General features: G+C 44.0%; 1 protein-coding gene across 6 annotated transcripts in view; it reads left to right on the forward strand.

The window, feature by feature from the left end:
- Positions 1-14724, forward strand: part of LOC146808458 (transient receptor potential cation channel subfamily M member 2-like) — a 729321-nt gene that overhangs the window by 332443 nt on the left and 382154 nt on the right. For all 6 annotated transcript variants that reach the window (XM_085623568.1, XM_085623566.1, XM_085623567.1 and 3 more), the window contains exon 17: positions 2760-2879. In XM_085623568.1, the coding sequence (XP_085479694.1) occupies positions 2760-2879 (120 nt within the window). The remainder of the gene's footprint in view (positions 1-2759; positions 2880-14724) is intronic.

A 14724-nucleotide genomic window follows, 5' to 3' on the forward strand; every position in this document is an offset into this window, starting at 1 on the left:
TGTTAAGCGTGCACAATCTTGAGGAGTTTAAGGCGTGGAAGCCGGAAGAGGCGACGATGTTAACCTGGCCATTCCTGTTTTATTGTGATGAACAGCACTGTTGAACAAAGTGTGGGACTCATGCTTTCACCCTTATAGTACAGTTCAAGACACATATGTGATTTACTGTCTGGCCTTTGAAATTCGACTTGGGGGTATCAGCTACTATGACGTGCTCTCTCCTCTGCACTGCCCTTTATCAGTCTGCCACAGCATCATGATCTCACTGAGGCTGTTTCCCAACTCTGTGACCCTCGTTTTCTAGAAGGAGACAACTGTGACAGTTGGAGCCATTGGCCGTTGTCACTGAGACTGTTGGGGCCGTCACCTGTTGCAACTGAGCCTGTCGAAGCCGTTGCCCGCATCGGTGGCTCATTGCCAATGGGACTGGCAGAGCTGTCGCCCAGAGAATCTGGCCTTTTTGGAGCTGTCACCCATGCCCCCCTAATTCCATGAGGGTGCTACAAGGATTGTTTGAGCCATCACCTGTGTCCCAACGACCAGCAGAGGGGCTCAAGAACAGGACCAAATGCCACCCTGCAGCATCTCTGCTGCTTCACCACCTGACCAGGGACAGAACCGCTCCAGCCAGAAGCCGGCACATCTGCGACCGCCTCAAGCACGGCGACCCCACCGATCACAGGTGGACATGGTGAATGGTGACCGCTGTCGGAGCATGGGTGAGAAGAGTCCTGTCTCCTGCAGACTTCTGAACTGTGGCCGGTTGGACTGAAGAAGGGCCGCAAGTCCCTCTGGGGGACTTGACCAAGCTTGGTTGTTGACAGCCCAGAGGACTGAACTTTCACGGCCAAAGCTAGACACTGATATGCACGCTATAGCAGGCCGCTCCTTGGGCCACCACCTTAAATATACCTGGAATGTCGTGTTTAGCGTGGAGATAAAGGGGGCGATGAGAGGGCTTGCGGGAGGAATGGGAAACCGGCTCAGTACATAGGGCTAGCCTTTCGTGGCGAATTTGTGAAATATTTAGGCTGTTTTTGCATGTATAGGAAAAATGATATTTTACACAAATTAGGCTTTGGAATGAGCAATCAACTTGTTGAGGGTTACGGTGGGTGTTTTCAGGTGTAGAAAGGGGTTTTTAGCATTCAGGGATGAGTGGAGTTTAGGAGTGGTGAGGGTTTTTTGCGATCAGGAATGGGTGTAATTTAGCGTGGTGATGGGTGTTAAGGTTTTAGGGGTGGGTGTAATTTAGGCATGGTGAGGGGCTTTAAGAGGGCAAAAATGGTTCTACGTCAGTGGTCAGGGGAATTCGGACTCATGGAAAATAAAGGGTACTTCTGATAAAAAGGATGTTCTCGGCATATAACTCAGGAGTCAGACCTGATTCGGAAGCTCAGCAGAAGCGACTTCAGGTTCTGGATTCAACAGCCATTTTGTGCCTGACTCACAAGCTTCAGGTGCTGTAAAAAACATAAAATACAAGTAAAGCAACACACGACGAGTGTCTAGCTTCGCTTGCAAGGCAGCAGGGTAGGGCTCAGAGCTCAGTGTGCACCCACTGCAACCAAAAGCTGTGCACAGATGGGGTTGAAAATTAAGCAAACTATAAAATAAGAAATCGACTGGGAAAAAACACAGTTAAAAACTAATTTATAGCATAACTCATGGACAACTGCTATGCAAAAAACACCTGTCTGACAATGGCACAAATAAACACAAAAGTGAACTGACGCACAACATGGTGGACACCCATAAGTTATGTTGCGTGGTGCATTCATAAACGTAACTGGTGAAATTCAGTTGCTTTACACTCTTGAGCAAGAAATATAACTCATTTTTTAATTGTGTTTTTTCAGTGACTATACATATCTATATATATATATATATATGAAAACTCCCTGGTAGAAAAACCCATTAAAAAAACTAAACTAAACCGTTTTGCAGCCTGTAGTAAGGCTATAATTGTCAACTGTTGCCTATTTTCTCTTTAAAAAAACCAAAACATTTTAATAGTCACTAATTTAAATCATGTGACCAAAGCAATCTTTCACAAACCTTTTTGAAAGTAAATTAACTTTACCAATCTCTCACTCCTAAAGCCCCTCCTCATCCAACCTAGAACTCAAAAACCCTTCACTATCCCTAAATCCAATTGCAATATTATTTTGGATTTTTCCTTAAAATGACCTTTCCTTCAAAATGTTTCTTTTAATTTTCGATTTTTTGTTGTATTTCCTTAGAAGTCTTTCCTTAAAATGCCATGATTTGGTTTCCACCCATCTGGATTCTTAGTTTTTCTTTTAATTTTTATTTTTCATTTCATTCACTTGCATCTCTTTTCAAAAGGAAAGGAGATGTGTTTAACATAGTGCCATTTTCTCAATGTCTTTTTTCTTTAATGTGGCAGTATACTATCTCCTTTGTGTTTCGTTGTGTGTATTCGCATTGTTTAACTTACATGTACAGCACAATCCTGCACAGTGAGTGGTCTCTGTGTGGAGTTCAGTCTGGTCGGCTCCAGTACGGAGTACATTTATCTTTACTTATGCACATCTTCATTCTTGTCTGTATCTGCCTACACCTCTTTCTCATCCCTGGGCGTTCTTCTCCAACTTCTGCATCCCAAATATTTGGTCTGTGGTATTTTACCAAAACAGATTTCCTCCTATAGTATTTGGTTAATTCTATTATAATTCATGCACACTTTTATTTTATTTTTGTTTCATTATTTTGACATAATAATACTGTTTCAACAGGAGAGAAACTGCAAAAGATGATGCCGCAAAGATCTATCAAGCAGTGGAAGTGAAAAGACCAGACTCAGCGGCGCATGCGGGAGGGAACAAGAGGCCTCCAACTTCAAAGCCAAAGTTAAAGTGAGTGCAGGTTTCTTCACGGCTCTGGACCCGAGTTGGATCTCATAGAATATAATGGTATTTATATTTTGGCGGACGGGATATCCGTCACTGTTGTGATGGAGTAACCCATTTAGCAAGATCTAAACAGGCCTTCTGTCCAAATCAGGAAGCAGAAACCATGCCACGGTTTAATGGCACTTCAACGTGATCCGATGAGAGAGTGCATAATATGAGCTTCAATGACATTTATGGGTTTGTGGCGCAGTCTTATTACAAAGGAAACTAATCTATTCTATTAGTCAGTGGTGCTGGAACAGTTTCCAGAGCGGGGGAGCTATCATGAATGTCTCAATCACTGAAGTCATAGGGGTTGTTAAAAATTCAAGCATCACACAAAGAGCAAGTGTTGCAAATGGGCCATGCCCATTCAGCGAGAGAGTGGTAAGGGTGTGGTGGTATTGTGAAGCACACGGTTGCAAATATATTTGCACATCACCAAGTAAACTGTCTTGATTACTTTGACCCTACCAAAATATTTGCTTCTATCACACTTCAGAATTACAAAAGAAAGTGCTTCATTTTTTGCTTTCCTAACTGCAGATATATTTTAAATATTTGTGGAGTTCAACTTTTGTTGTGCGTTAGAAAACAAATTAGCATCCTACAGACTTTCCTTTAACACTCAGCAAGATTGTAAATAGGGCCGAACGTGGAGTTTGGTGGAGGGGGTACTCCCTTGCAATAGCGATGGAGTGCTTTCTCTGCCACACTGAAGGTCCGTCCACCTCATTGAGTGTCCAGTGGATCTTGAGTATGTCAATGACTACTCCATCTCCACTGCCGCTGCCAACATACTCCTCTGATGGCTAAAAACATTAATGATGAATCAAAAAGAGGGCGACTAGGAGCCAGATTACAGTCTAGTACCCGTGCTTCTCACTATATTTGACTCGAATACCAGTGTGGGTATTTGTTCCTATGTGGAGAGGGTATAGAAAATGTTAAAGAAAAGGTGTGGTTGGAATATATGGTTTCAGGGGGATCTTCCTTGTTTGGCAGTGTTGCCCTCACACTCCCATGTGGGTGTCATGCTTCATCATTGGGCATTTAGCTCCTCTTGGGGCCGGCGCTGCAATCCCCCATGGGCCACGCAAGAGGGCCCTTTATCAGGGATCTTTTCTTGCACCAGCCGTGATGGTGCATGTGGGTGTGTGGGGTATAATGTGTAAAGTGTTAAAAACTGGGTTGCTGTAGTGTGCGCAAGGTTAAGGTACGCCACTACTCAGTGAGTGTGTTGTAGTGAACTATCGTGGCTTCACTATTCAGGTCAACATGTTTCACACGATGTTGGTCCTATCCTGGATCGCTAGCGTTTCTATTGTATCACTACAGAAATTGAGTACAAGACCCTAGGGGGCATATTATCAGCGGCCAGCGATAATTATTGCTGGCCGTGCTTAGCGATAATAATATTATCGCAGGCTATCTCTGGAATTTATCGCCCTGGTAGCAACGCGTTTCTCCAGGGGGATAAAAATTCCAGAGATAGCGAGGTTATCGCCCTTTTGTAGGGAACATCGCTTGCTTTCCAGCGATGTTCCCTGCAAAACAGCGATAACCTTGCTGATATGACCCACAGGGTCGTATCAGCATAATCCACCCCCTATGTTAAGGGTGGTTAAATCAGGGTTTTGCAGACGTTAGATTTTGGCGAAAACTGCAATTTTCGCCAAAATCTAACGTGTGCTAAAATCATGTGGGCTGCCTTGTAATATTGCGATGTAAACATCAGCGCTATTTGCAAGGTACTCCATCGGTGTTACGCCCATTAACGTCCACTTTGCATCTCATTGGAGATGCAAAGGGAGGTGTTGGGGAAAATGGTGCTAACATGCGATTATGCATGTTAGCACCCTCTTGTAAATAGGGCGCTGGTTTTATCTCTGCTTTTTTGGCTTTGTAAGCCAAAAAAGCGGCGATAAAGCCCTTGTAAATATGCCCGTAGATAACCACCCTAATAAAGGGGTAGGGAACATATTTGTTGGTCCTGAAGAAACGCTAGGGATCCAGTACTGGACCAACACACCTTTTCTTTAACGTTTTCTACACCCTCTTCACATAGGAACAAGTACCCACACTGATTACATGCAAAAAGATGAATGGCCAAGTGAGGTTTTTCCATTTGCCTCCAGTGCGACCGCCGTGAGGAATTGGTGCCCATAAGGAACACATCTGGGTGGGAGGAGCACAAACTCGTGATGAGGATTAGCTGGAACCACTTCACAGTTTTGAATTGAGAAAGCTGCAAGCAGAGACTAGTACAGAAGGGACATAGTGGACTTTTCTTCCCTACCATCCAGAGTTTAGATTGAAGCACTGCGGGCAGTGAAAGGCACAAGGAATACAAACCACAAATCGGCGAGGCAACAAGAACGATCCAGGAAATACAATTTAAAGTTGAAGAATAGCACCCGCACCCTCAGACAGGTCAGACGGGTACACCAGAAAAGTGGCACCTGATGCCAGAGAGAGCCTACAAAGACGCCCAGCGGAACCACAAACACTTAGTATGGAAAGAAAAATGCCAGATGATGGAGAAGGAATGGATCACCCTATTTGAATTATGCAAACCAAACAAACAGAAGCAATTCTGGGAGTACATAGCCAAGAGGGAAAATACAAAAACGGACAGGCGAAATGCAGTTACAGCAGATGCCTGGCTTGACCATACGGCAGAACTATATACAATAAAACCAGGTGGCCAAAATGTCACCTCTTTCCCCGGATCAGATGGGTTCGAAGCGGAGGAAGACGACCAAATAGATATGGGGGGGTCAAGTGCTGGAGCCGAAAGAAGTTATAAAGGTTTTTAAAAAGATAAAACGGGACGGAGCCCCAAGCCCAAATGGCCTACCGGGCGGACTGTTCAAGCAGGATCCTAAGGAGTGAGCAGACCTGTTAACACCGCTGGACAGGGAATGCAGAGCCCTAGGTGACTTGCCGGATGCCTGGCGAGGCTCTCTACTGCAACCAATATATAAGAAGGGAGCAAAAACCAACCCAAAAAATGATAGACTCATTGCCTTGTTCGATATCGAAGGCAAAGCATATGCCAGCACTTTGTTACACGAACTAACAGCCTGGATAGAGGATGATGAAATACTATCTTTTTACCAGACCGGATTCCGAAAAGGCTGCTCCACTATAGATAACATTATGGCCCTTTCGTTCCTGGCATATCAGGCATACTCCGGTAAAAACCTGCCAGTATTTGCATGTTTCATACATTACTCGGCCGCCTTCGACAGGGTTAATCGAAGTAAGCTGTGGTACAAATTGTCCCCCTGGAAGATCCCCGGAAAACTATTGAAGGCATTGATGTCATTGTATACCAACACGTGGGTGAGGATCAAACTGGTGGGGGATACAGTCACACATAAGATGTCAACTGACCTAAAGCAGGGCTGCGTTTTAGCACTCACACTCTCTAATCTTTACACGGCAGACCTGGGGAAAGCTATACAAGGAGCAAATTTGGTAATCTCAAAAATCGGACAGCAACGACTAAATATACTTCAGTATGCGGACGATCTGGTGATTCTTGATCACACCAGAGTAGGTTTACAAAGAGGGTTGAATGCACTAAACAACTACAACCTGGAAAACAAACTTGTGGCCAACCCCAGTAAAACAAAAGTTGTGGTGTTTGGTAAACACATGAAGAAAACAGGTTTAAAGTGGAGACTGGGCAACAACAGCATAGCCACAGAAAGAGCATATCAATATTTAGGAGCATGGCTGAACGACAAAGGCAAGGCAACCTTGCACCAGGCCAAGACGCAAGCCAAAATACAAGCCACCATTGACGCCCTCTGCAAACACCAAGGCAAACTATATAGACCTACCACGAAACCCAACATGAGAGTCACAAAATCTAAACTCCTTGCGGTTGCTGGGTATGCATCACAGGCATTCCCAGGTAAGATGGAAAAGATGATGGAAAGAGCCCAGTGCCAGTGTTATAAAAGGCTTTTTAGGCTCCCCAAGTACACAAGAAATGCCCTGATTCAGCTTGAGTTGGCCTCGTACAACAAAAATACGAATGCAGGAGCACCTTGGTTAAATTTTGGTTCAAGACGACAAAAGCACAGAAAGGATCCCTTAAGGAGGCATTGAGAACAATATTTGAGGGGTTGTCGAACCCATGACAGAAATACTGCCTGGAGACAGTGGCAGAGTTGGGCTTATCTACAGCATCCTGGTCAAAAGAAGAACTAAACTACCTTGCAATAAAGAGGGTGCTAAAAAAGTACACCAACCAGATATCAAGGAACGAAGATATAGCAAGACTGAAGGTAAACAGAGGTCTGGCCGGCCTAACTAAAGCATAAGGGCCCGATTCACAGAACTAACTTAAGACAAAATCCTTAACGTACTACTTTTGATATTCACAGAAGTTAGGACTTTGTCTTAAGTTTGTCTTAAGACAGACTTAAGACAGACTTAAGACAGACTTAAGACAAACTTAAGACAGACTTAAAACAGACGACAAATTTGTCACTGTATTCCTTATAATCAGTCCTATGAAAGCATGTTTTCAACAATTTTACATACACACGCGGAATGGTATGCCAATTTTCACGTTTTCTTATGTTCAAGCTGGGCCCTCCGAATCTCTTCTAAGAACACGAATGACGCAAATTCATCCAAGGCAGTGTTTATTTATTTAAAAACCCAATGCATTTCGGGCCGCTGGTGCCCTTCATCAGGGGTCACTATAATAATAAACAAAACAATAACCATTACCATTTAAACCATGGTTCTACCTCTGACTTCATCAGTAATAGCAAATTAATATTCATTGCGATGTTACATACATGTCTACCCCCACAATGAGTCCCTCCGACAACAGTACACACCATTTAACTACCGAACCTCTCTATCAACATAAACCGTTCCCCGAATTTTACCTCTCCCACCCACTCAACCCCCCCCCCCCCCCCCAAAAATAATCATCTATCTAATCTTGTTCCTGGCGATTATACTGTTACTTCCTCATGAGGCTCCTTACTCCTTCTCCCCATATGCTCTGATAATGATGAGTAGGGAGTCCTTGAAGGATTTAATAGGTTTATTCAAGAAGACATGTCTCTTCATGAAGGGGCACTGAAGCAACTGCCAACAATCAGAATGCAGAATTACAGTGACTTAATGACACATTCTAAGATCTAGACATTCTAATGCAAGGACTTACATCACCACACATCTCCCTTTTTACAGAACAAAGTATGAAAGCAAATTAATTCTAAATATAATACCCATACCCCCTCCCCCCCAAAATAAACAGAAGGAAATAGAGTGAAAAAAAAAGAAAGGGGAAGAGAAGAAAAAGAAAAGAATAATGGAAATAGGGAAGAAAAAAAAAAGACAAGAGAGACAATTAAAATCAGACATAATCATTCCATCTTCTAGGTCGTACAGGAATGCGAGAACTCTTTCTAATGGTAACATTACTCTTTGGATATCTTTTGACAGGCAGAAGAGAAGGTTGAGAAAAACGTCACGTCATGGTGGGGAACAAGTGCTACACGAGACATTCCCCACCAGTTTCCATCAGAAAGTTTGACAGAATTTCTTCCTAATTCGCTTACTTGAACAGGATTTTTAAACTTGGATAAGCCTTTGCCAACAAGAATTAGATTCTTTACACGTACCCAATCGCCTATTTTCAGTCTGCATTCTTTCTTTAAATTAGAATTGGTTTTAACAGATCTCTTTAAATTTGGATGATGAAATACTATCTTTTTACCAGACCGGATTCTGAAAAGGCTGCTCCACTATAGATAACATTATGGCCCTTTCGTTCCTGGCATATCAGGCATACTCCGGTAAAAACCTGCCAGTATTTGCATGTTTCATACATTACTCGGCCGCCTTCGACAGGGTTAATCGAAGTAAGTTGTGGTACAAATTGTCCCCCTGAAAGATCCCCGGAAAACTATTGAAGGCATTGATGTCATTGTATACCAACACGTGGGTGAGGATCAAACTGGTGGGGGATACAGTCACACATAAGATGTCAACTGACCTAAAGCAGGGCTGCGTTTTAGCACTCACACTCTCTAATCTTTACACGGCAGACCTGGGGAAAGCTATACAAGGAGCAAATTTGGTAATCTCAAAAATCGGACAGCAACGACTAAATATACTTCAGTATGCGGACGATCTGGTGATTCTTGATCACACCAGAGTAGGTTTACAAAGAGGGTTGAATGCACTAAACAACTACAACCTGGAAAACAAACTTGTGGCCAACCCCAGTAAAACAAAAGTTGTGGTGTTTGGTAAACACATGAAGAAAACAGGTTTAAAGTGGAGACTGGGCAACAACAGCATAGCCACAGAAAGAGCATATCAATATTTAGGAGCATGGCTGAACGACAAAGGCAAGGCAACCTTGCACCAGGCCAAGACGCAAGCCAAAATACAAGCCACCATTGACGCCCTCTGCAAACACCAAGGCAAACTATATAGACCTACCACGAAACTCAACATGAGAGTCACAAAATCTAAACTCCTTGCGGTTGCTGGGTATGCATCACAGGCATTCCAGGTAAGATGGAAAAGATGATGGAAAGAGCCCAGTGCCAGTGTTATAAAAGGCTTTTTAGGCTCCCCAAGTACACAAGAAATGCCCTGATTCAGCTTGAGTTGGCCTCGTACAACAAAAATACGAATGCAGGAGCACCTTGGTTAAATTTTGGTTCAAGACGACAAAAGCACAGAAAGGATCCCTTAAGGAGGCATTGAGAACAATATTTGAGGGGTTGTCGAACCCATGACAGAAATACTGCCTGGAGACAGTGGCAGAGTTGGGCTTATCTACAGCATCCTGGTCAAAAGAAGAACTAAACTACCTTGCAATAAAGAGGGTGCTAAAAAAGTACACCAACCAGATATCAAGGAACGAAGATATAGCAAGACTGAAGGTAAACAGAGGTCTGGCCGGCCTAACTAAAGCATAAGGGCCCGATTCACAGAACTAACTTAAGACAAAATCCTTAACGTACTACTTTTGATATTCACAGAAGTTAGGACTTTGTCTTAAGTTTGTCTTAAGACAGACTTAAGACAGACTTAAGACAGACTTAAGACAAACTTAAGACAGACTTAAAATAGACGACAAATTTGTCACTGTATTCCTTATAATCAGTCCTATGAAAGCATGTTTTCAACAATTTTACATACACACGCGGAATGGTATGCCAATTTTCACGTTTTCTTATGTTCAAGCTGGGCCCTCCGAACCTCTTCTAAGAACACGAATGACGCAAATTCATCCAAGGCAGTGTTTATTTATTTAAAAACCCAATGCATTTCGGGCCGCTGGTGCCCTTCATCAGGGGCCACTATAATAATAAACAAAACAATAACCATTACCATTTAAACCATGGTTCTACCTCTGACTTCATCAGTAATAGCAAATTAATATTCATTGCGATGTTACATACATGTCTACCCCCACAATGAGTCCCTCCGACAACAGTACACACCATTTAACTACCGAACCTCTCTATCAACATAAACACATAAACCGTTCCCCGAATTTTACCTCTCCCACCCACTCAACCCCCCCCCCCCCCCCCCAAAAAAAAATCATGTATCTAATCTTGTTCCTGGCGATTATACTGTTACTGTCAAGGTTCTGTCAAGGTACCTGAGTCGATTGAGCCTTTTCCACAGGAGCCGATGCTTGATCTCCACTCCACCACTCCGCTACCGCGAGCTCAAAGGCTCACGAGCAGCAGAGAGGGGGAAAGGGGAATTGGACAGAAAAGAGAGACAACACTGCGTCTTCTTCCTGGACTGGACTCGGACCTGGTCTTCCGATTCCTGCAACGAGAGTTACTTAACAACAATTCTTACCACTAGCTCTACACAGAAATTACATTGACCTCTAACCAACTATACCTGTCCTGACACTGTGTTTTGCCGCTCTCTGCTTGGGTTGATACCTTCTAGTGGATGAGTAGTGGAGTTGGAAGGTGGGTACCACTCCTGCAAATAGAAACATATGTAACCCTGATCTACCTCATATTCCTTCCAAACCTCCTCCCCTAGAAGTCCATCGTTACCTGTCTTTTACTAGTAGGTTGAGTTATGTTCAAGTCAATGTTCACTAATTCTCTTTCTTCTACTTCCAGAGCGAGGCAGAAAATTAGGTTGAAAGTTCAATTCATATATGTATATATATATATATATCATATATGCTATGCTGCTTCTCTTGCAAGGTCTCTTTTAGTTCTTACTTGTTTCTTGCGACTACTTTCTCTCTAGTCTTTCCTTCTAAAGATGTTCTGGAGCTCTGTGGATCTTTAGAGATAGCGCTTCTTTATTCTCTCAATAAGTTGATAGAAAGTCACAAGCCCCTTGTGGAATCCGGAGTCCACGAGATAAGAAGAAATCAGCACTTACTTCTCTGAAGGGAAGTTCGAGAATAGATTCTACCTTCTTCTTGTCCGTCGAGATGAGGTAGAACTGGAAAGGATTTGGACTCTTCACCTCAAGCTGTGACTAAAAACTAACTGTACTCCTGAGGAGAGTGAGCAAATAACTGGAACCCAAATGACAAAGGACTGGGAAGGAACCTTAGGGGAAGTTGGCTCTATTCAGAACTAACTGTCAGAATCTTGACGGGAATTGCTTCAAACGAAATACGGAGCGATTGGAAACTCCGTCTAGTCAAACCAATTTTGACGGTTGAAGTGCGCCGCGCTGAGGACGCGCTCGCGCACTTCAGAAACTGAGAAAAGACTACACCGCTGCATGAACCAAACAATAGCTGGAAAACAGATGTGCCAGCCAGCGGCCATCTTGAGGGGGGTGTGTACCAGAATCCTAAGCGCTAAAGGATCGCAAGAAGGCAGCAAGCGATCGTACTGAAATCTTTCTACGCCTTCCTACCCAACGACCCGCCTGACTCCTAGAGTGTATGCAAAATGTCGGAAATCTGGCTGCGCCCACCACAGCCCTGACAGTACCTCCCACCAAAACCCCCTCCCTAACCCTTTTGGGCTTAGTGGGGTGTGTGCGGTGAAAATCTCTCAGCAAACGGGGAGCATGGATATTGGATTGGGGCTCCCAAGATCTCTCTTCTGGACCACAACCCTTCCAATCTACGAGATAGGAAATCTCCCCTCCTTGAACTCTTGAGTCGAGTATTCTTTTCACCTCAAATTCCTCCTGCCCTTGTACCAAAACGGGAGAAGGAGAATTCCTGTACCTAACCCCTTTTGGACTGCACTGAAGCAAGGAGACATGAAAAACTGGATGTATCCTCAACCTAGGAGGAAGTCTTAACTTCACACTGACTGGATTCACCATTCTGTCTACCTGAAAGGGACCCATGTACCTCGGCTGAAACTTTCTGTTTCCCTTCAAACGTAAATTTCTAGTAGACAACCAGACTAGATCTCCCTTCTTGTAAACAGGATTGGGACGTCTCTTCTTATCAGCCTGCTTCTTGTAAGAAATCTTAGCCTGTGACAGATTTCTAGTGGCTAATTGATAGGCCTTATGTAAATCCTGAACCACTGTCTCCACAGCAGGAACATCACTAGCCTCCTTGTCTACCCAAACGTTTGGATGACGACCAGAATTTAAATAAAACGGAGAGAAACCTGTGGAGGCATGCTCAGCATTGTTAAAAGCGAACTCTGCCGCCCAAATCAGGTCAGGCCAATCTCCCTCCTGGTCCATCAAGAATAGGCGCAGAAACTGCTCCAGCTCCTGATTCACTCTCTCAGTCTGTCCATCTGCCTCAGGATGGAAACTGGAAGACAGACGAGAGTCTACACCCAATCTTTTCAAAAAGGATCTCCAAAAGCGAGAGACAAACTGAGGACCCCTGTCAGAGATAACAACCTTGGGGATTCCGTGGGCCTTGACAATGTGCTGTGTGAACAGTTTGGAAAGCTGGGTAGCATTGGGGAGGGCCTTTAAAGGGATAAAGTGACTCATCTTGGAAAATAGGTCCACCACCACCCAAATGACAGATAGTCCCACACTGGAAGGTAGATCCACTATGAAATCCATTGAAATTGTATGCCACGGGTACGGGGCTGGGGGCAATGGCTGCAAAAACCCTTGGGGAGCCCTTCTAAGTGTTTTTCCCTTGATACAAGGCTCGCAAGTAGCTACATACTGCCGCACCTGAGCTTCCATTGCAGGCCACCAAAACTCTCTTCGAATCAGTTCTGTAGTTTTCTTTACTCCCTTGTGCCCGGCCAGCATATTGTCATGAAAGTGTTCAATGATTTGTTCTTGCAGCTCCCGACTTGGCACGAACAACTTGTCTTGGTAAACGGGTCTTCCATCCTTGACTTGATATTCTTTCCCTTTTGCCGTCCAGTCTCTAACTTCTTCCAAAGATCGCAAGTTTGGTAACTTCTGTTCTATTTCGGAGTAGGAGAGTGTTCCTATTATCCGTTCTGCTGGAATTATGACTCCATTTTCTGCAGTCTTGTTGTCAGCGCTCACATTTAGGCGAGATAAGGCATCCGCCTTTCCATTTGCCGATCCAGGCTTGTAAGTTAAAACAAAGTCGTAATCTGCAAAAAATAAAGACCATCTCAATTGGCGTGGGGTCAAGGTACGGGCAGATTTCAAAAACTGGAGATTCCGATGATCAGTAAATACTGTCACCACATGCCTTGCTCCCAGCAAATAATGTCTCCATTCAGTGAAGGCATCCTTGACAGCCAACAGTTCCTTATCCGCAATGGGATAATTGATTTCAGCCGCAGACAACTTCCTAGAGCGAAAAGCTACTGGATGTAGCTGACCGGTCTGCTTATGTCGCTGAGACAAAACCCCTCCGATGGCCAAATCGGAGGCATCTGCTTCCACAAAAAATGGTTCTCCCGGATCCGGGTGGAGTAAGATTGGAGAAGATACAAAGATGTTCTTGAGCTCGTTAAATGCTAATTCCGTTTCGGCATTCCACTCAAATTTGGTCTTCTTCCTCAATAATCTCGTAAGAGGACAAACTCGCTCAGAAAAGTTGATGATAAATCGCCTATAAAAATTGGCGAATCCAAGGAAACTCTGTACCTCCTTTACAGTACGCGGAGAGGGCCACTCCTTGATTGCTCGCACCTTAGACTCATCCATGGAAACTCCATCCGAGGACAACACAAATCCCAAAAACTCAACTTGAGTCGTATGAAAAACACACTTCTCTAGTTTGACAAAAAGTTGATTTTCAAGCAATTTCTGAAGTATGGATCTGACGTGCTGGATATGTTCTTCCTCGCTGGCAGAGAATATGAGGATATCATCTATGTAAACCACTGCGAAGCGATCTAAAAATTCTCGCAGAACATCGTTCAAAAAATGCTGGAATGCTGCTGGAGCATTGCATAAGCCAAATGGCATGACTTGGTACTCAAATAAACCAAAACGAGTGCGAAAGGCGGTTTTCCACTCTTCGCCTTCTGCCATACGTACCAAATGGTAAGCCCCTCTCAAATCCAATTTTGAGTAAACTTTCGCTCCTTTCACCTGGTCTAACAGCTCCGAGATTAAGGGGAGCGGATAACGGTTCTTCTTGGTTACCAAGTTAAGGGCGCGATAGTCTATGCAAGTTCTTAATTGGCCATCTTTCTTGGGGATAAAAAAAAGTGGGGACGAAACTGGAGACTGGGAGGGGCGAATGAATCCGTTGGCCAGGTATCTGTTCAGATATTCCTTGAGATGGGCATTTTCCGCTTCAGACAATGCATAAATCCGACTACAGGGAAGGGAGGCTCCTGGCTCAAGCTCGATTCGACAGTCGTACTCCCGATGAGGCGGCAAACGTTCA

Source organism: Triturus cristatus, chromosome 8 (assembly GCF_964204655.1).
Source record: "Triturus cristatus chromosome 8, aTriCri1.1, whole genome shotgun sequence".
NCBI lineage: Eukaryota > Metazoa > Chordata > Amphibia > Caudata > Salamandridae > Triturus > Triturus cristatus.